Genomic DNA, 22,381 nt, shown 5'->3' with positions numbered 1-22,381 from the left:
ATTTTCGGATCGGGCCGCTCCACCCCGCCCCCACTCCGCCTGTGCCCACTCCGCTCTGCTCGGAGCTCCGGATCCGGATCGGAGCTCCGTTCCCCCCCCCATAGGGGGGGTTACCGGGCCCTGCCGCCACCGCCGCCCATGCGGCGACGGCGGCAGAGCCCGGTAAGGGACCAAGGGAGAGGGGGACCTTACCTGCCTCCATCCGTGTTCCGTCGCCGTCTTCAATTGAGCCCGCGGTTCCACCAGGAAGTCTGGGCTCAATTGAAGACGCTGACGGACCGCGGACGGAGGCAGGTAAGGGAGAGGAGGGCGGGGGGATTACCGCATGGGCGACAGCGGCAGGGCCCGGTAAACCCCACTTACCTTTCCGGCGGAGCTCTGGATCGAGGCGAAGGATCCGCCTTCACCTCGATCCTCTTCGCCACGCTCCGCCGGTCCCCCAATCCTCTTCGCCTCCGCCTTAACGGCAGGCGAAGCCCCCCGCTTCGCTTCTAATTCGCCGGTCCGATTAGAAGCAGAGCACATCCCTAATAATTACTAACTTGGTCCGATTAGAAGTGGAGCACATCCCTACTCAGAACTCAGGGCAGGACTCCTACTGATTGTACTGCTGTCTCATGGCCGCTACAATCCAGCTTGAATCGGAACGGCTCACCACCAGATGCACAAGGGTTTAGCGAGTCTCCCGGGGAGGAGAATTCCAAAGTCAAGGGGCAGCCTTCCTGCACCCTCCAAACAGACCTGTTCAGGAGACACCTTAAACCCTGCTGGCTAAGGCTTTTGGTTCAGCAGCAGGGCTGAAGGTGTCTCGTGCCAGGTGTTTTCCTAAATCCTGCTCACTCACTGACCCCAGTCGGACCGACTGCAGCAAGGTTAGCAGCTCTTAACCGTGGCTTAAAGCGAATGAATGAGTTTATTACGGTATAACAACCAGCACTCCCATCAAACACCGTACAATTTAACGCATTTCAGATGTGTAACGTAATGTTAAAGTGTTGTGTGTGCAGCAGCACGGCCTGGGGTTAGTGCTAACCCCAGAGAACCACAGTTTCGCTAACCGTAGAGCCTGAAGTGTCGTCTGAACAGGCCCAGAGGATTTTTTTGATATTCAGCGTGGTTGTGGAAGGCGGGTTTGGGGTGGCATGCTGAGGTGGGGCAATTGAGGCCTTCACGGGTCATCATTAGCACCTTGAATTCAGTCTAGAAGGCATCGGAGATGTCATTCAGAGGTTGGCTGTACCTTCCCTTGGCGGTAGCTGCAGTAATTCGAAACGGTGTGTGGCAAAAGAATTAATCTGGTGTGTCAGTGCCATGGGAGAGGCTGCTTGTTGAGTCTCTGCGTGATTCTCTGTTCTTGCCTTGCCTCGTCTGAGGGTGGGTAATTTTGTCCCATGTACATATTGGTGGTGAATGGATGGGCATTGGGACAGTCTCTCCTGATACAAGGAAACTGAAAACTTATTCCTGCCCAGAGAACATAAGAAGAGCCATACTGGATCATGCCACAGGCCTGCCTAGTCCAGCATTCTGTTTGCACAGTGGCGAACCAGATGCCTGTGGGAAGCCCGTAAGCAGGATATGAGGGCAATGCCACCCTCCTGCTTGTATTCCCAGCAACTGGCCTTTGGATGCATGCGTGGATTGGCAGGCTCTCTCCAGGAACTGAACTTAGAACATGAGAACATAAAAAGAGGCCCTGATGCTGGATCAGACCAAGGGTCCATCTAGTCCAGCACTCTGTTCAAACAGGGGCCAACCAGCTGTCAACCAGGCTGTCACCCACAAGTGGACACGGTGCAACAGCACCCTCCCACCCATGTTCCCCACCAACTGGTGCCTTGGATACTGGAGGTTGCACACACCCATCAGGGCTAGTAGCCGTGGATAGCCTTTTCCTCCTCCAGGAATTTATCCACCCCCCTTTTAAAGCCATCCAAATGGGTGGCCATCACTACATCTTGTGGTAGCGAGTTCCATAATTTAACTATGCGCTGTGTGAAGAAGTCCTTCCTTTGATCTGTCCTGAATCTCCCACCAATCAGCTTCATAGGATGATCTCACTGGGGTCGGGGGGGTCAGGGTCGGGGTCATTCCATGGGATTATGGGACAGGGAGAAAAATGCCTCCCTGTGCACTTTCTCCATACAATGCATAATTTTGTGCACCTCTATCCTGTCACCCTGTAATCACATTTTTCCTAAACTATAAAGTCCCAGGCATTGTCACCTTTCCTCACTGCTCCAGCCCCTTGATTATTTTTGGTTACTCTTCACCTTTTCCAACACCTAGCCTATGCGGCAGGGTCTTGCTATTTACTGTTTTACTCTGTACAGCACCATGTACACTGATGGTGCTATATAAATAAATAAATAATAATAATAATAATTCTGCAGGCAAAACATGAGCTGCAGACAAAGCATGAGTGCAGGACACGGACTAAAGGGCTCAAGTGACAGGAAGCCAGATTCTGCCTGGACGTCAGGAAAAACCTCCTGATTGTTAGAGCAGTATGACAATGGGACCAATGACCTAGGGAGGTTGTGGGCTCTCCCACATTAGAGGCCTTCAAGAGGCAGCTGGACAACCATCTGTCAGGGATGCTTTAGGGTGGATTCCTGCATTGAGCAAGGGGTTGGACTGGATGGCCTTATGGGCCCCTTCCAACTCTGCTATTCTATGATTCATGTGGTACAGCCCTTCCACCACTGCTGTTGCTGTCACAGAAATGTTCAGTGCTGTTAATCCCCATTCCTTGAGGCCTCCAATTTCCACACCGTGTTTGAGATTCCGTGAAGTGTGAGAGGCCCGGTTCCACTTTTCAGAGGCGCCCTTCTCCTTCCTTCTTTCAGGAGTGGGAATCGGCGTGGTTCATGCCGGTTATGAGAGGCGCCTGGCTCATCACCTCGGAGCGCACAGCACGCCGTCGATCCTGGGTCTCATCAATGGGAAAATAACCTTTTTCCACAATGCCGTTGTTCGGGAGAACCTGCGGCAATTTGTAGAGAGCCTTCTTCCGGGGAACCTTGTTGAGAAGGTAATTCGCACCTCCTGACATATTTTTGGCTGCTCCTCACCATTTTCTGTTTCATTTTAACTTGGAATGTACTGGAAGTTTTATCACTTTTCCCCCTGTGCAAACATGAAAATGTACTATCCACCCCCACCCAGGCCTATCTCAAATGCACTGTCCCTATTTGGAGGACCTAAGAGATTCTGGGATTGCTCTGCTCATCTGTTTCTCACAGTTGGGCTAAAATAGCCAGGATAAGGAGTGGGTAACTACGGTTTGGCCTAACGGGATTCTATTTTAAAATGAGGCATCGCTGGGTGCAGAAGTACCCATCCGTCCGGTTACTCCAGTTCCACAGGATCTCACCGCAAATGGCTGCGTTTTTCTCTGCTGCCACACAGCGAAAGCACTGAATTTATCCTATCTTACATTACAGGCAGCGTTGGCGTGGTTTCTGCTTCCTCTGTGGTGCAATGCCATGCCGGCATTAATAGCATCTGGGAGTGATAGGCAACCCAGCACGGTCCAGATATTTTGGACTACAGCTTCCATGATCCTGAACAATTGACCCTGTTGGCTGGGGCTGATGGGAGTTGCAGTCCATAACATCTGGGGGGACACATCTTCCTTTCATTTTTATCCTGTCCTTCCAAGGAGCTCAGTGTAGCATGCAAATTATACACCCTCGCGTGCTCACACACACGCCTACTTTATCCTTGCAACAACCCTGTAGGGTAGGGTAGGTTAAGAGATGGCAGCTGGCCCCAGGTCTGCTTCGTGGCCAAATAGGGAACTGAACCTAGGTTTTGCCAGTCTACATTCAGTGCTCTTACATACTTCATCGTGCGTGGGAAGGACGCACTAGTGTTGGCAGTAACCTGTCAGGATCAGGCCTGTTCTCCCTAGCTTGTCAAGCAGACTCAGAATCTGGAGGAGGAGGAGGACTAGAAATTTACCAGTCAAGACAGGAAGCAGGGTAGGAGATCCTCCAAGACTCTTCAAGAGTCAAGGAGGAATTTTCCCAGGAGCTTCACGGAGAGAATGCCAATGGCTCAAAGCCCATCCTTCCCCAGTCCCTGGGAACTCAGCTTCCGTCGGAGAGGGAGGGGGCTTCAGAGATGACAGATTCCAGAGTGTGGTGTAGGGTCAAGTAGGCGGAGTTGTGAGCAGGTGAGAGGCAGTCTGCCAGCCTAGCCATATGCCAAAGCCGCCTCCGCCTCCTCTCCTCCTCCTCCTCCTCCTCCCCTTCCCCTTCCCTTTCTCCTCCTCCCCCCTTCCCCCTCCTCCTCCCCTTCCCCTTCCCCTTCCCTTTCTCCTCCTCCTCCTCCTCCTCCTCCCCCCTTCCCCCTCCTCCTCCCCCTCCTCCTCCTCCCCTTCCCCTTCCCCTCCTCCTCCTCCTCCCCCTTCCCCCTCCTCCTCCTCCCCTTCCCCTTCCCCTCCTCCTCCTCCTCCTCCTCCTCCTCCCCCTTCCCCCTCCTCCTCCTCCTCCTCCCCTTCCCCTTCCTCCTCCTCCCCTTCCCCTTCCCTTTCTCCTCCTCCTCCCCCTTCCCTCTCCTCCTTTCCCCTTCCCCTTCCCCTCCTCCTCCTCCTCCTCCCCCCTTCCTCCTCCTCCTCCTCCCCTTCCCCTTCCCCTTCCCCTCCTCCTCCTCCTCCCCCCTTCCCCCTCCTCCTCCTCCCCTTCCCCTCCTCCTCCTCCTCCTCCTGAAACCCCTTCCTCCACACTAGGGACAACAGGCCTCATCTTGACATAACCTAACCTGAGTGAAGGGTAAAAACAAACAAACCCAGCGGTCTAGAATGTTTCACGTACCTATTGTAACATATTTTTAAAACTTCTGCCTCAGGGCTAAATGTTATATTACATCAGGAGATCTGTGATTGATCTTCTGGTATTCAGCTGCTTTTCCCCCCACTCTATGCCACTCTCCCCATGCTGCTTCCTTGTTCTAAATCATCCCCTCCTGCCGCCGTGCTTTTTCAAAATAATTTTGGCAGGATGGTGGTGGGAGAGGAATATAGGCAAATAGCAGCTTGCAGGTGATTCAGGGGGTGGGGAGGAAGTTTATTCCCCAGTTCCCCATTCCGATTTGCAGTGTACTTTTCCACAGCTGCTGCATTTAGTTAAAAACAAACCTACTCCAAAATCTAACATCAAGAGATGGACAGATCTGCTAACATAACCTGTCATTTGCCCCTGACAACAAATTTTTTAACTCACCCTTTTAAAACCTGTATCTGAGGCAGCAGTGTAACCTTTTCCTCTTTCCCTTGGTGCTTGTGGAGCGAGACTGATAATTCCCCCCCCCCCCCCGGTTTTACGTTGAAGATTACAGATAAAAACTACGTCGGATTCCTGTCGAACTGGAAGAAAGAGAACAAGCCCCACGTCCTTCTCTTTGACCACCTGCCCCTCATCCCGCTCTTATACAAGGTAAAAGCGTCCACTTTGCCTCTGGCCTTTCCGCTGCTGAGATGGAGCCACTTCCTTTAGTTCAGCCTTCCTCAACTTGGGGGGCTCCAGATGTGTTGGACTACAACTCCCAGAATGCCCCGACTGGGGCATTCTGGGAGATGCAGTCCAACACATCTGGAGCGCCCCAGGTTGAGGAAGGCTGCTTTAGTTGAAGATGTGGAGGTGAACAATGAAACTGGAGGTGGGTTTTAATTGTGGGGCCGTAACTCAGCACCTGTCAAGATGTGGGTTGCAATGGGGAGCAGGCAACAGCACGGACTAGCTGACGTGTGTAGGGGGTCATGCCTTCAGCAAGCAGGACTGGAAGGAGTTTCTAAGTGCATTTGGCTCAATGCGTTTAGCAGCCATTGTGTGTGTTTCGGAGACTACTAAACACCTTACACTGAATACACTTCGAGGAACTTGCCCGCCTAGGGACGTTTGCGGGTCTTGCATCTGCCTCCCTACGCACTTTTTGCCAGCCTAGAGTGTTCAGGCCAAAGCCTGACCAAGGCTAATGCCACCGTGGAAATCCATCGCCAGCAGAGGGCAACAGCGTATTAGCATCCTTGAATTGGAACCCATTTGGGTATGACGCTTATGAACCTGGCAAATGTCAAGCCTGCCTTGGCGTGCTGTGTGGCAGGATCCTCCCCTGCAAATTTCCCGACAGAAACGCGCATCGCTAGCAGGCACGTCGCCTCATCGTCCACCTCTTTGACTGTGGGCAGTTAAACGTGGAATGGGAGAGGGCGAACCGAAACGGGTTCCCTTTTATTTGTTGCGCAGGGAGGGGAGCTGAAATGTTACGGTGTCCTTTGACTCTTGTCTGACTCCCCTTCCCTTCCAGCTCACTGCGTTTGCGTACAGAGATTACTTGTCCTTCGGATACGTGTACGTCGGCCTCCGCGGGACTGAAGAGCTGTCCAGCCAGTACAACATCAACGTCTACACGCCCACCATGATGGTGTTCAAAGAGCACATTGACAAGCCCGCTGACGTCATTCAGGTATGGCGCTGTGGTCATCTGCTCTGGCTTCCACAGGTATTCTGCCAGGCCCCTGTCCCCTGGCTTCCTTTGCAGTCAAGCTTTCAAGTCGTAGTTCCAGCCAGTTGCTTTTATTATGCAAGCTACAAGCACACAGGGCACTGCCTCAAGCTACAGACAGTCTCCTTTTACATCAGTTAGAGACAGGCTTTTCTAAGAGACTTTGCATAATGCAGGATCACGTAGATTTCAGGTAATCACCCGGCTTAAGGCCCCATGAAAGAAAGATCCTATGAAACTTTACAACGAAGGAAGCTGGGGCCTCTACTGAGTCCTGCCCTCGAGGTGGGTCTTGCCATGGGGACACCTCATAGAATCATAGAATCATAGAATAGCAGAGTTGGAAGGGGCCCACAAGGCCATCGAGTCCAACCCCCTGCTCAATGCAGGAATTCACCTTAAAGCATCCCTGACAGATGGTTGTCCAGCTGCCTCTTGAAGGCCTCTAGTGTGGGAGAGCCCACCACCTCCATAAGTAACTGGTTCCATTGTCGTACCGCTCTAACAGTCAGGAAGTTTTTCCTGATGTCCAGCTGGAATCTGGCTTCCTTTAACTTGAGTCCGTTATTCCGTGTCCTGCACTCTGGGAGGATCGAGAAGAGATCCTGGCCCTCCTCTGTGTGACAGCCTTTTAAGTCTTTGAAGAGTGCTCTCATGTCTCCCCTCCATCTTCTCTTCTCCAGGCTAAACATGCCCAGTTCTTTCAGTCTCTCCTCATAGGGCTTTCTTTCCAGACCCCTGATCATCCTGGCTGCAAGCCTCTTGGAACACCTTGTGACCCTGCGTTGCTCCTCCCTCTTTATCTGACGTCTAACACTTGGATCTTTCAATCCTCTTTGTTAGGAGCCTGCATGCCCATGGTTCAGAGGGCCCGGCTTAACAGCCCTCCAGATGATTAGCCAGCTGCTGGGCTTCCTCCTCTCTTCCACTGTTATTCTCACCAGCCTCCTGTTCCCTCAACCCTGGCGCCCTGACAAGGCCTCCTACCTCCACCTCCCCGTGTGGCTCACAACCAGTTCTCATGTCTTCTTGCGGCACATCGGCAGAGGTGCTCGGCCCAGTCTGTACACAGTCTGAGCACTTGGCTATCTAATTCTGTATTGCGGCGGCGGCTACTACGACCGCCACCAATAATAGCACCAATTGCTTCCATGGGGGCTTACAGAACCATGTAAGCAAAGGACAAATCCTTGCCTTAAAAAGAGTTTATAATCTTTTTACAATGATGGGGTAAGCCTGGTTCTGCTGGGAAACGGACATGTGAGGAGAGTCGTCCTTCGTGGGGATGAGTCTCCTCCCGCTCCGTTTGCCCGCTGTTTGGCGAGCAGATGGGAGCGAATTAGGATTTGTTAAAGCCGCCGCCTCCGACCCAATGCCAGCAACCTGGATCAACATCACTGGGAGGAGGAAGACTTTCATTCCTCCTCCTCCCCCACCATCCCTGTCGGATCGTGATCCAGGTTGATGGGATGGGGTGTGTGTGTGTGGGAGAAAGTGTTTGTGTGTGGGGGGGGATGGCAGGGAAGCGTGTAGGCATGTGTCCTCTGGGGGTTTCAGGGAGTTGAAATTGGTCCCTGGAGACCCTGAAGTCCCATCCCCCCACCGGATGAATGGGTCTAGGAGTCAAGAGCGCACTTGCTTCATTGTTTTATTTATTTATTTATTTATTTATTACATTTTTATACCGCCCAATAGCCGAAGCTCTCTGGGCGGTTCACAAAAATTAAAGCCATAATAAAACAACCAACACGTTAAAAGCACAAATAGAAAATACAGTATAAAAAGCACAACCAGGATAAAACCACAAACCAGCAAAATTGATATAAGATTAAAATACAAAGTTAAAACAGTAAAATTTAAATTTAAGTTAAAATTAAGTGTTAAAATACTGACAGAATAAAAAGGTCTCCAGCTGGCAACGAAAGGAGTACAGTGTAGGCACCAAGCGGACCTCTCTGGGGAGCTCATTCCACAGCCGGGGTGCCACAGCAGAAAAGGCCCTCCTCCTAGTAGCCCCCTGCCTCACTTCCTTTCGCAGGGGCTCACGGAGAAGGACCCCTATGGATGATCTTAAGGTCTGGGCAGGCACATATGGGAGGAGGCGTTCCTTCCAATAACCTGGCCCCAAACCGTTTAGGGCTTTAAATGTCAATACCAGCACTTTGAATCGGGCCCGGACCTGGACTGGCAGCCAATGAAGTTGTAAAAGAACTGGCGTGATGTGGTCTCATCAGCCAGTCCCTGTTAGTAAACGGGCTGCCCTGTTTTGTACCAGCCGAAGCCTCCGGACCGTTTTCAAAGGCAGCCCCACGTGTAACGCATTGCAGTAATCCAAGCGAGAGGTTATCAGAGCATGGGTCACTGTAGCTGGGCTATCTCGTTACTGAGGATATTTTAGTTCTGGTGTGTTTGTAACCAAACAAAACAAAACAAATGAGAGGCGTCACCTTCAAATATATTTTTTTTTCTTACGATGTATCGGTAGCTTTGGCACAATTAAAGTGTGAGTTCATCTTGCACTTGCTTCAGTATCTCAAAAAGGAACATACCTTGAGAGGTTTCGTGATTGGCACTTGTATTTAGAAGCCGTGTGATTTATCAATGGAAAGTTACTTCTTCTTCTTCTTCTTCTTCTTCTTCTTCTTCTTCTTCTTCTTCTTCTTATATTTATTTGTATCCTGCCTTTTGCCCAATGCTTGGCCTCAAGGCGGCCTTACAAAGGCCGGCGGGGGGGGGGGGGAACCATAAACGTTTAAAATACACAACAAAATTATAAGACATTAACATAGTTGGAGGGCCTAAGGCCTGCTGGAACAAACAAGTTTTAGCCTGCTTCCGAAAGCCCATCCAGGAGGGAGCCAGCCTAGCTCCCCCGGGAAGAGAGTTCCAGAGCACCAGAGCAGCCACCGAGAAGGCCCTGTCCCAGATTCCCACCAAGTGCACCTGAGAAGATGGTGGGACTGAAAGAAGGGCTTCTCCAGAAGATCTCAAAGCATGGGCAGGCTCATAAGGGAGAATATGTTCTTTCAAATAACCTGGACCTGAGCCATATAGGGCTTTATTTAACCCATTGAAAGTCTGAATTTTTCCTTTCTGTCATTTTTCCTTCCCCCAGGCCCGAGGCATGAAAAAGCAGCTTATTGATGACTTCCTCTCCCAGAACAAGTTCCTCATGGCGTCCCGGCTCACCAGCCAGAAGCTTTTCCAGGAGCTGTGTCCCACGAAGAAGTCTCACAGGCAACGCAAGTAAGCCACGTGGCGGTGTCAGAATGCCCCCGTTAGGTCGTCGGCTTGTGTGGCTTCTCGTTTCGAAAGATTTGGTCTTAGGGGATTCATCATAACCAAATCTTTTTTTAAAAAAAAAAATGTATTTACTGCATTTTTATCCCGTTTTCCAGACAATTCTGGTCTCCCAGAGTAGCTCGCATCAATGATAACAAAGAGACCGGCCCTGCCACAAGGGCGTGCAAACTAAAAAGATAAGACATACAAATGGAGGGGAGTGGAGGGAAAAGGGAAGGAGACCAGTTTTTGAAGGCCAGAACAAAAGCTCTGCGTGGGCATTTAAATTCACTCCAAGCCAGGCTGGTCTTCCCTTGCTGGTGATGTTGCTCGAATCGCATTTGGTGATTCTTGTTCCTTTGACCCTTGGGAAAGAGCATTATTCCTCCTTACGTTCGCAGTCCCAGCAGGCCAATTGTCCGTTGGAGCGGAGTGTTCTTTCTGACACTTTTAGGCGGAAGCAGCCTCCCTGCAACTGATGCTGGGTGACGGATGGGCCGTTGGTCCCCTCCTTGACTTGCTATTCCTGGGAAGCAGCAGATGCAGCCTCCCGTGGGCAGAAGACGTGCTTCCCCCCTTCTCTCCAATCCCAGGGCGAATTAGTTTGCTCCTCTAGCGATGGGGACATAATCCGCCTGAGATGGTTCAAGAAAAACCTTTAGGGGTAATTTCCCTGAACACGGTGGCGGGGTTTAGCAGTTTTAAGTCCTTCCTTAGAAGGGGATTCAGAGCGGGGCTGGAATTCTAGACTAAGTGGGCTAAAATCCTGCAATCAAAAAGGAGAAATCTGTAGCTGTCTGCCTATTTACTTGACATGTATTTCAGCTGCACAAGGGAATGTTTGTGCAGGCTGCGTAGAGGAAGCAGGGGGTCAGGGACATCTCGGGTACTGCTTGTTGCTCTTTGTCTCCAGCGCCCATCTTCTGGCAGTCTGCCCCCCCCCCAAGCGATACTTTTGCTTTCGTTGGGTTTGAATTTAACGAGAGATAGGAGCTCATTCTTTTATAAATGGTGCCCTGGCATGAACAGAGCCTAGACCGTCCCACTAACATCTGGAACTAGGGCTGTGCATGGACCCCCCGATCCGCAACTTCTGGATCAGGTCCGTTCTGCCCCGCGTCGATCCGCCTATGGTCCGCTCCGCTGTGGAGTTCTGCGCTGCTGCCGCCAGGTAGGGCCCCCTACCCCCTCACAACTTACTTGCCTTCATCGTGGTTCGGCAGCAGCTTCAGCTGAGGCCAAGGACTCAAACAGGAAGACCAGGCCGCAGCTGCGGCCTGGTCTTCCGGTTTGAATCCTTGGCCTCAGTTGAAGCTGCTGCCGGACCGCGACGGAGCCAGGTAAGCCCCCGCTTATCTTTTTTTGGAGCTCCAGATCGAGGCAAAGGATCCGCTTGGTCTTGACCTGCTTTGTCTCGATCCATAGCTCCCCCGACCCGATCCGTCTCCGCCTTTGTCAGAGGCGAATCAGGCCGCCTCGCTATCGCTTCTCCGATCTGAAGCAGAGCAGAGCTCTACTGAGAACTGCACTTGACAAATACGGTCATTTCTCTGCAAAGGGCAACGAAGCCTGCGGCGGCTCCCAAGCCCATATATTTATTTGCCTAAAGGGTTTCTGGGATGCTTTTCTCCATCTCGGAGTGGCTGACCGAAGTAGAAATACTCTGCAAACAAATCGTAAAAGCAGCATTAAAAGCATCCATTAAATGACCGTGAAAGCCCCCGTCCTGTCAGTCCAAAGGTCAGCTGAGAGAGGGGTGTCTTGCACACTTTTCAAAAAGCAGGCTAAGAGGTGGAACCTTAGAGGGAACGATGGGTCCACACAGTCGGGGCAGCCGCTGTAAAGGCCCTGTCTAGATTCTAGCAGTTTCAGTTCTCGGGGTTTAGTATGCAAAATAAGGCCTGATCAGAAGAAGGCAGCAGACAGGGGGGCTACTACAGGGGAGGTGAAGATACGTGGCTCCGAGGATTTTAAAGGTCAACACCAATTTGGGCCCGGAAGAATGTGGCAGGTGTCACGCAAGCTCCCGTCTCCCAAGATCCTTAAAGGCAGCCACGTTCTGCGCTAGCTGCAGTTTCTGAGTCAGCTTCAAAGCCGAGAGCTTGCTGTAAAGCAGGGTGCGGAAGCAGTGGCCCTCCAAATTACAACTTCCATCATGCCCAACCATTTGCCACGCTGGCCTGAGACTGGTGGGAGTCGGAGGGCCCTGCCCCTACACTAAACCAACCTCCCCTGTCAGCAGAGAAGACTGGAGCCCAGATTCTCTCTAGTGCAAGCTGGAGCGTGTTCAGATCCCAGCCAGGCCACTTGGGGAGGGTCTTGAGCCTTCCCCAGCCACAGTCTCTGTCTCCCTAGGGATGCCTGCCTCCAACGCTATCCTAACAAGGACGCTAGTCTGCTGTGTTTTTTGAGATGGCCACCGTTGTCTTCCCTTGTCGTGTCCTAGATACTGTGTGGTCTTGATTACCGGCGAGGGAGAGAAGTACGCTGTGAGCTATGAAGCCTTCCTTGCCTTTGCCCTGGCCAATACGAAAGACACCCTGAGGTTTGTGCACATCTACGGCAGCTATCAGAGGGAGTTTGGCCACACTTTGCTGACGGACGACGAAAAGTTCCAGGGGAACTCAGCCGTGAGTGTCCGCCAGTCCAGCTCAATTTCGCTGGCTCTTTTTATTTCACGTTTAATTCTGTTTTCTGCGTAGGTAGTGGCAATTCCACCAAAATATCATAGAATCATAGAATAGTAGAGTTGGAAGGGGCCTATAAGGCCATCGAGTCCAACCCTCTGCTTAATGCAGGAATCCACCTTTAAACATCCCTAAAAGATGGCTGTCCAGCTGCCTCTTGGGTGCCTCTAGTGTAGGAGAGCCCACAACCTGCCTAGGTAAATGGTTCCATTGTCATCCTGCTCTAACAGTCAGGAAGTTTTTCCTGTTGTCCAGCCGGAATCTGGCTTCCTGTCACTTGAGGCCGTTATTCCGTGTCCTGCACTCTGGGAGGATCGAGAAGAGATCCTGGCCCTTCTCTGTGTGGCAACCTTTCAAGTATTTGAAGAGTGCTATCATGTCTCCCTTCAATCTTCTCTTCTCCAGGCTAAATATGCCCAGTTGTTTCATTCTCTCTTCATAGATGAAGAACAATGATGAAATTCAAGCTGAAATATAAAAACGGGGGTTGAGCAGAAACCTAAGCTGGGGGCACCCTTTTCCGAAGCCCACAGCTAGTTTCTGGACAATGGATTTTTGAAACCTCCCGCACCCAACTGTGGCCTGGCCCTCTGTCTCTCGTCCAGGTGGTCATCTTGGAGAGGCGCAACAATGCTGGCCGAGTGGTCTACAAAGCCCTGGAAGATCCCTGGACTGGCAGCAAAGAGGACAACTTCATCCTTCTGGATCTTTTGGATCAGCTGAGGACAAACCCGGGCTTTCTCTCTTCAGATACTGTCCTGCCAGACTTGAACGATGAACTCGCTCCTGTAAGCATTGTTAGCATTTCCTGAGATATTGTGTGTGTGTGTGTGTGTTTGGAGGGTTAGGGAGGAGGTTCCATGATTTCTGGATTCTGCATCGACGGATGAGTTCAGAGATTGCAGCCCAATCCTATTATTTATTTATTTGCAATATTTATATACCGCTCCCCATTCAAATTTTCGGAGCCGTGTACGAGATAAAATACAATAAAAACAGAATAAAACACCTTAAAATAGATTTTTTAAAAGAAGCAAAATGAAAAGTGAACCACGGCTGGTCATTCAGGAAAGGCTTCCTGGAACAATGGCGGTTTGAGGAGGCGCCGAAAGGAATACAAAGTTGGCACCTGCCTGACCTCCAGATGCAGGGAATTCCACAGGAGGGGGGGCCACCACGCTGAAGGCTCTTCCCCTGGTGGATCGAGGGCGCAATCTTATGCTTGTTTAGAGCAGCCTTCCTCAACCTGGGGCGCTCCAGATGTGTTGGACTGCATCTCCCAGAATGCCCCAGCCACTGGCTGGGGCATTCTGGGAGTTGTAGTCCAACACATCTGGAGCGCCCCAGGTTGAGGAAGGCTGCTTTAGAGAGAGAAAAGTCCTACAATTCCCAGCTAGCATGGCGCCACTTTTGGAAAAGGTGCCCTAGCACCTGACCACGTAGAGAAAGGTGTTTTCTGAGGCTGAGAACCTGGAGAGGAGAGCATGTTCACTGATGCTTCTTCATGTCTCTCTCTCTCTCCTCCACCTCTTTTGATGCACTTGCAGGTTTTCTTCCTTCGATGGATCTATTCTGCCACGGACTACATCTCAGACTGTTGGGACAGCCTATTTCATAGCAATTGGTATGGAGTCCGTATCAATAGTAGCTCCCCTTCCCTTTGTGTTTTTCCCTTTGGGCGCACGGACTGCAAAAGGCCTGTGATGTTTAGGAACCTTGCAGTGCGCCAACTGAAGACAGCTTGGCGTAGATGAAGCCAAGAAACTGGGGTCAGTCTCTAGGTTTCTGCCTTGGGCAGCCTCCCACGATCAAGAACGTCAGAGTCACTTCGGTGGGTCATCGAATCGTAGAATAGCAGAGTTGGAAGGGGCCTCTTAAGGCCATCGAGTCCAACCCCGTTCTCAATGCAGGAATCCACCTTAAAGCAAACCAAGAATCCAAGGGTTCTTTTTTCTAGCCATCTCCAGCTGTGAGTTCTGGATCTTTGTATGTTTTACCAGGACTCCTGTAATGCAACATGTAACAATTTACAGAATTAGAAGCATTGAAGGCAAAACAAGCTGAGGCAGGGAAAACAGTTTTGGGCAAAGCTCAGCTCTTTGAGGTAGTGGCATTTCATCCCTTTGCCACTGGAAGGTGCATTTTTGGGTTCCTGAGCCATTCATAGACTATTGTTTTATTTATTTATTACATTTATTACATTTATATACCGCCCCATAGCCGAAGCTCTCTGGGTGGTTTACCAAAGTGAAAAACAGTGAACGTTAAAAAGTAATATACAAAATTTAAAACCATCGAAAGCATAAATATCCATTTGAAAACAACAGTTCTGGGGAACGTTAGAAAACAAACAAACTCAGCATATGTTGATAGATGCTGTTAAATGCCTGGGAGAAGAGGAAAGTCTCGGCCTGGCACCGAAAAGATAACAATGTTTGTTAATGTGATTTTTCACCTTGTTATCATTTAATACAGCCTTCCTCAACCTGGGGTGCTCCAGATGTGTTGGACTGCAACTCCCAGAATGCCTGGCATTCTGGGAGATGCAGTCCAACACATCTGGAGCGCCCCGGGTTGAGGAAGGCTGATTTAATACATGTTGTAAGTCACCTTGGGCGTATGAAAACACAGAGAGGCCGGATATAAATTGAAAATGCATACCCACCCACCCCCGTAATAATAACTTAATGGATTGCAGGCTTGTCCATGGGTATTACCAATGGGATATGGTACCTTCGGATTTGAAGGCTGAGTACGAGGTGCTGAGGGACAATGAGCAGGGTGGGACGGTTCCCTTCATGCCCACCTTGTGCATGTCCTTGACACATCTGGCCGGACAGTAATAGAAGCATGGTGCTGGACTAGGTGGACCCCTGATGTCAGGGGTGAGGAACCTCTGGTGCATATGCGGGCAGGATGCGGCCCGTGGCAGGTCCCCATCTGGCTTGAGGCCTGCCCTCCCCTGCCCCATCCCCTCCCAACTGAGCTGCAAATAGCCTGCTGCATTTCCATGCTGGGGGCTGAGAAAAGTTTGCCTCTTTCTCGACACTCAGCATGGAAGCCACATCTCTGAGCTGTGGTGAGTGTTGGGCGGTGGAGGTATACCGATGCGTATGTGAATGGGGCGTCTCCCTTTTGCTTTGGCCCCGCCCACCAGCAGTACGCGGTCCCCAACTGCTTTCTGCCCTGTGTATCCGTCCCTCAATTCTTTTCATGAAAAAGGTTTCCTCAAACCCTCTTTATCCGATCCAGCTGGCTTCTTATGTCTCCGTATTATTACCGTATTTCTTCGATTCGAAGACACCATCGATTGTAAGATGCACACTAATTTCAGTACCACCAACAGAAAAAAAGCTTTGATTCTAAGAAATAATAAGCGCACCCGCGATTCTAAGACGCATCCCGTTTTTAGAGATGTTTATATGGGGAAAAAAGTAGGGCTGTGCTCCGCTTCTCTTTGGTTCAGAGAAGCAGGAGCGAGGCGGCCTGATTCGCCTCCGGAAAAGGCGGAGGCGAAGAGAGTCGGGGGGGCTGTGGATCGAGGCGAAGAGGATCGCCTCAATCCGGAGCTCCGCCTGCAGTTAACGGGGGGGGGGAGGGGGACTCACCTGGTGCTGCCATCCGTGCAGCGGTGGCGCCAGGTAAGGGAGCAGGGAGGAGGGACGCTTACCTGCGTCCGTCGTGGGCTTCAATTGAGGCCCCGGTTGAAGCCGGAAGTGAAGGCCGAGGCCTCTTCCGGCTTCAAGCCGGGGCCTCAATTGAAGCCCGCGACGACAGACACAGGCAAGGGGGTGGGGGGGTGGCTTATCTTGCGCTGCCACCGTCCATGTGGCGATGGTGGCGAAGCCAGATCTCGCTCCGTGGAGCGGAGCGGGAGACGGGCGGCGCGGCGCGAAGAGGATCGGGCCACGAAGCGGATTGGGGGGTCCGTGCACAGCCCTAGAAAAAAGTGTGTCTTAGAATCGAAGAAATATGGTATTATTTTTTTTAAAGTATATATTTGCCTTCTTTTTGTAGCATATGTTTTGATTAACAATAAGCAAGAAATCTTGGGTAGCCCAACGTCTAAGAGGGGCATATGAGGGTCTCCCGAGGGCTGCAGAGGAAAGCTATTCCTCAAGCCAGCTCCCTGCAGCCTCACCTGCATTATGGAGGTACGGCTGGAACCCGGACTTCATTGGTGAACTCTCTTACAGGCGAGAAATGATGCCCCTCCTGTCACTGATCTTCTCAGCTCTGTTCATCCTCTTCGGGACAGTTATTGTTCAGGCTTTCAGGTAAGCAGCCGCCTGAAATTCTCTCTCCTTTGCATTTTCGTCTTCTCCCCTCAGTTCCAGCCTATATTGAGTTCCCATGCATGCTTTTTGGAGTTTCATTCAAAATAAAGTCCTCTCAAACTACACCTAGAATACACCTGAATAGGATTATATCAGTGGATAGTCCATTAGTTTTCTTAAATCCAGTCTAGTTGCAATAGCTTGGGAAATGGAAGAGCAAGTTTTTAGTAGCTCAAAACCCCAGTGCCATCACTTACTCAAAAGGCATCTACAAAATTGCCAGCCTTAAATCTCCTTGGGAAAGTTTTGTAGAAAATGCTTGTCCGATTGATTGATTGTGATTGATGGATTGCATTTCTATACCGCCCAATAGCCAAAGCTCTCTGGGCGGTTCACAAAATTAAGACCATTCAAAGTATAAAACAACAGTATAAAACCATAATATAAAATACACTATATTCCAATTCCATCACTTACATATCAAAATGGCAACAGCCACACAGTAGGGTTGGAGTGACCCTGACATTTGCAGAAGCACAAAACGAGCCTTTAAGGGGGTGGGGTGAAATCCCCCCAAATAGCTCAGTGAGGACTGAGCATGCTCAGCGGCCGCAGAATACTGCCTCATGGGGGGAAAGAATGGAACGGAGTGGTTGGAATTGGAAGAAGCTGCAGGAATATAAAGAAGATAGAACCATTTCATTGACCTGGCTTGCATGTCAAGTGAACCCACAGTGGGTTGTTATCATGTGTTGTTGCAGGATGGCTTACTGTGATGTCCAAACCCAGAGCACTTTCTCCATCGTAGGTTATTTTTCACAAACCAGCCACCCTGAGAACACATGGCTTGTGGCAGGGTTGTTTAGGCTGGCTTGTTGTGACGTGCGAACCTGGCAGGGCGATTTCACAGGGTGGGGCAGGGGGACGGAATGGAGTTACTAGAAAAGGAGGGGCGGAGGAAGAGACATAGACATAAAAAGGGTAGAGAGAACCGTTTCATTGTCTGTTTAGGTCATTCCTTGGTTCACACTGAGAAGCTATTTTTAATCGGACCCAGGGATGTGAGTGAGAGCTGCCCATAGAAATCAATGGAGAAATCCAAGACTTTAATTTAGCATTGGGCAAGAATGTCAAACCCCCGCCCCACCCCAAACAAAGAATTCTGAGTTGTGGCGATAAACCTAAACCGTCCGATGCCCAGTGGGCACAGAAAGCTGATTGTCTGTTGTACGTGTGGGGTTGGGGTTATGACACACAACATCAGCAGAGGGGAGGGAAAACGGAACGGCGTGTCTGGGAAAGGAGGACAGAGGAAGAGATAAATGCAAATAAATGTGTCCATCTGTTCTGGGCAGCTTCCCGTCTGAGAAAGGAGACCTTTGAAGGCTCCCCCCCCTACACACACACCCCTGCCTTTCTGACGATTCCAATCGACTCCAGCTTGCAAAAGCATTGTTAATTCCGTGTAATCCTTTTCTATCTTCCCTGTACCTAACTAGGGCTGCCATCCTATTCCCATGTCTCTGTGGGGCAAACCCCTTCAAACGTAGAGATGAGAATGACTCTTGCGTAGACACGGATAGGATTGCCCTGCCAATGAAGGCCCCCGACCCAGCCCTTTCCCAGCCAGCCCCTCACACGAGGCTGTCCTTGCTTTTTTCCAGCGACTCAAGCGACGAGAGGGATTCGCCTCCCCCCAAGAAAGACGAAGGGCCTGCCAAGGGCGAGAAGAATGACACGGGCTTCGCCAAAGACAACAGGTCCCTCCAGCTTAGCTCCGTTCTCTGCTTTCCTGGGATTGTTTGTTCCTTCTGGGCCGCAGGCAGAGATGAGGGCCACAGCAGGTTTGCTGGGACACCAGCGCTCCTGGCAGTTTGAACCAGCTCCCCATGGCCTTGCCAGGCCTACCTAGGCTGACATCCCTTCCCTGGAAGTGCCAGAGTTTGACCCTTGGGCCTCATTCACCCATCCCTGGGCTATGTGTTCAGTTGAGGCAAGGGCAATCCTGCCTCTGACCACTTGAGCTACCTGCCATGCCTGCTGAGACCCAGGCCAAGAGCTTTCCATAGAATCATAGAATACTAGAGTTGGAAGGGGCCTCTAAGGCCATCGAGCCCAGTGCAGGAATCCACCTTAAACATCCCTGACAGATAGCTGCCTCTTGAAGGCCTCTAGTGTGGGAGAGCCCACTGCCTCCCTAGGTCATTGGTTCCATTGTCATACTGCTCGAACAGTCAGGATGTTTTTCCTGATGTTTTGTTGTACTGCTCTAACCGTCAGGAAGTTTTTCCTGCTGTCCAGCCGGAATCTGGCTTCCTTTAACTTGAGCCTGTTATTCCGTGTCTTGCACTCTGGGAGGATCAGGAAGAGATCCTGGTCCTCCTCTGTGTGACAACCTTTCAAGTATTTGAAGAGTGCTCTCATGTCTCCCTTCGGTCTTCTCTTCTTTTGCGCCCTCTGCTGCAATGTGAATGGCAGCAAAGGCCGGCAGGAGGAGCCGGTGGAGGAGCCGGTGCAGGGTTCCACCCCAGCTTCCCCCATCACAAGGATGAGACGATAGAACAGACCCTTAGAGAGACGTTGCTAGTCAAGGTAGGCCATAGCAGGCAGCGGCGGACAAATTGTCTGGTCTGGTCTAAGGCACCTCCCTGTGTAATCCTATTTGGAGAAGGGACCATAGCTCAGTGGGTAGAGCCCCCGCCTTGCATGCAGAACGCCCCAGGTTCAATCCCTGGCATCTCCAGGTAGGACGAGGAAGGAATCTTGCCCGAAGCCCTGGAGAGCTGCTGCCAGTCAGTGTCGATGCTACTGAGCTAGAAGGACCAAGGGGCTGATTCGGTGCAAAGGTGGCTTTATAGGCTCGTCCATGGGACCAAGCGGAGCTCCTGCAAAAGCTCCCCGGCTCCGTCCCTGGCATTGCCAGTTAGAAAGATCACGAGGCGGAGCGGGTGACGGGAAGAGCTTGAGAGGCCCTGGCCAAGGGTGGCGGCTTCTTCAAGCCCCGGAGGAAGGAGGTGTCTGGAGCTGCTTTGGGAGGCCTGTTAGGGTGAGAAGGCAGGAGTAGGGTGGATGGGTAGGTGTGAGTGAAAGACGCACAGAGAGAGAGAGAAAGAGAGAGAGAAGTGCCCAGCTCATATGAGGAAAAACAGTTGAACTGCACACATACAGAGCTGTTGGGCTGTCAAGTCAGGCGTCTTATCTTTTGCCATCCTTTTGCTGCTGCCACGGCCGGCAGCTCTTCTACTTCAGCTTTGGGCTTCTTCTTCTCTCTCAGAATCATAGAGTTTTAGAATTGGAAACGGAAGCGGAATCCACAATCCCTGGCAACGAACTCCGCGGTGGAGTTGTTACACCACCGTTGAGAAATGTGTTGTCTGGAGGGAGAACTTCATCCCATGGCGGAGTGGGTTTTTTTGGGAAAACGCTCCACGCTGAATATCTACACTGTGCAGAAGAGAGTTCCTGGACAACTGTTGTGTTCCGTGTTTTCTGGAGGGCTCTGTGGAGTTTATTGCTGCTTTGAGTGGAGTTTCCCACTGGCTACAGAGTTCCCTGGCTAGGGTGGCCAAAGGAGGAAGTGCCACTCTAGGAGTGCTGTTAGGGTTATTTTTTCTCAGCAATGGCTGATGGGGTAGCATCGGGAGGACTGGGGGAGGAGAGAGGGCGGCGGAACTGTCAATCCAACGCCACGTTGAGTTGTACTGTACGTTAGCACACGTTCACACAACAGTGGAGTTGAAACGCGGGGGTGGGGGGCACCTCCTAAAAACTCCACCGTTGAGTGGAGTTTTCACACTACAAAAAGCCTTTTTCACCATGGTTAAAGCCATGGTTTAAGGTGTCTTTTGAATGGGCCCATAGCTGAGTAGAGAAAAGTGTTGTGTGAACGGAGCCAATGACTGTCCATTCTCTGCTTAAATACCTCCAATGAAGGAGAGCCCAACATTTCCTGAAGCAGGCTCTTTTCCTGCTCTTGCGATTAGGACGTTCCTTCTAACCTTTAGCTGAAATCTGCTTCCCTGCAGTTTCCACTTGTCGGTTCTAGTCCTGTCCTCGGGGGCAACAGTGAACACGGCTGCACCACCTGCACGGCAGCCTTTCAGATATTTGAAGGGTGCTGTCATGTCCATCCCTCAATCTTCTCTTCTCCAGGCTAAACATACCCGGCTCTTTCAACTGTTCCTCAGAGGACGTGGTTTCCAGATCCCTCACCATCCTGGTTGCACGTCTTTAGAAGCATTCTAGTTCGTTAGCGTCCTTCTAAAACTGGAGCCCAGAACCTGGCACAGTACTCCAAATGCAGCCTGATTAACACAGAATAGAGGGGGGCTGTTACATCCCATGATCTGGACGCCATCCTGGTGTTAATGCAGCCCAAGGCTGCGTTCGCTTTTTTAGCAGCCGCCTCACACTTCTGGCTCATGTTCAGCTTGCCATCCGCTAAGACCCCTAAGCCTTTTAAGCCAGATCTTTCCCCCATCCTGTACCTGTCTTTAATTATTATTTTTTACCTAAATGCAAGACTTTACATTTATCTCTGTTGATTTTGATCTTGCCTCCCCACCCCCCGCCCCCCTGGAAACACCCTCCTACATTCCATGCAGGATTCCCAAGAAGGGCTTCGTAGAAGTGACGGAGCTTACAGATATCACCTACACGAGCAACCTGGTGCGCCTGAGACCCGGGCACATGAATGTGGTGCTGATCCTTTCCAATCCCACCAAAACACCTCTACTGCAGAAGTTCGCCCTGGAGGTCTACACTTTCACTGGGTGCGTACGGGGGGGGGGGGGTGTACTTCTTTTAATGAGAGTTATTTTGGGATCTCACTGTGGAAGAAAGATGCTTGAGTTCATCCAGAATCTGAGAGTGTTGGCTGCTGAATGGAGCGTTGAGTGAGTGCTTTCAGTATGTTGTCCAGATGTTGTGAGAGTCATAGAATCATAGAATAGCAAGAGTTGGAAGGGGCCTACAAGGCCATCGAGTCACATAGGCCCCATTTAGAAGACACCTTAAACCATGGCTTTAACCACAGTGGTTAAACCAGAAAGCCAGGCCATGTTCAGAAGACACCTTAAACCATGGCTTTAACTATGGTGAATAAAGCAAAAGGACTTTTTCACCATGGTTAAAGCCATGGCTTAAGGTGTCTTCTGAACACAGCCCAGCTTTCTGGCTTAACCACCGTGGTTAAAGCCATGGTTTAAGGTGTCTTCTGAACACGGCCTGGCTTTCTGGCTTAACCACCATGGTTAAAGCCATGGTTTAAGGTGTCTTCTGAACACAGCCCGGCTTTCTGGCTTAACCACCGTGGTTAAAGCCATGGTTTAAGGTGTCTTCTGAACACGGTCTGGCTTTCTGGCTTAGCCACCATGGTTAAAGCCATGGTTTAAGGTGTCTTCTGAACACAGCCCGGCTTTCTGGCTTAACCACCATGGTTAAAGCCATGGTTTAAGGTGTCTTCTGAACACGGCCTGGCTTTCTGGCTTAACCACTGTGGTTAAAGCCATGGTTTAAGGTGTCTTCTGAACACAGCCTGGCTTTCTGGCTTAACCACCTTGGTTAAAGCCATGGTTTAAGGTGTCTTCTGAACACGGCCTGGCTTTCTGGCTTAACCACCGTGGT

At 50.9% G+C, this 22,381-nt stretch overlaps 1 protein-coding gene across 2 annotated transcripts in view; it reads left to right on the top strand.

The window, feature by feature from the left end:
* DNAJC16 (DnaJ heat shock protein family (Hsp40) member C16) overlaps window positions 1–22,381 on the top strand; it is a 36,828-nt gene that overhangs the window by 9,023 nt on the left and 5,424 nt on the right. For both annotated transcript variants that reach the window (XM_063145222.1, XM_063145224.1), the window contains 10 exons: window positions 2,850–3,034; window positions 5,337–5,441; window positions 6,313–6,471; window positions 9,626–9,756; window positions 12,239–12,422; window positions 13,085–13,267; window positions 14,027–14,103; window positions 16,676–16,756; window positions 18,421–18,516; window positions 21,361–21,528. In XM_063145222.1, coding sequence (XP_063001292.1) covers window positions 2,850–3,034; window positions 5,337–5,441; window positions 6,313–6,471; window positions 9,626–9,756; window positions 12,239–12,422; window positions 13,085–13,267; window positions 14,027–14,103; window positions 16,676–16,756; window positions 18,421–18,516; window positions 21,361–21,528 — 1,369 coding nt within the window. The remainder of the gene's footprint in view (window positions 1–2,849; window positions 3,035–5,336; window positions 5,442–6,312; window positions 6,472–9,625; window positions 9,757–12,238; window positions 12,423–13,084; window positions 13,268–14,026; window positions 14,104–16,675; window positions 16,757–18,420; window positions 18,517–21,360; window positions 21,529–22,381) is intronic.

This window comes from Elgaria multicarinata, chromosome 20, assembly GCF_023053635.1.
Source record: "Elgaria multicarinata webbii isolate HBS135686 ecotype San Diego chromosome 20, rElgMul1.1.pri, whole genome shotgun sequence".
Taxonomy (NCBI): domain Eukaryota; kingdom Metazoa; phylum Chordata; class Lepidosauria; order Squamata; family Anguidae; genus Elgaria; species Elgaria multicarinata.
The sequence above is the reverse complement of the archived record's forward strand: the minus strand, read 5'-3'. Positions and strand labels throughout refer to the sequence as shown.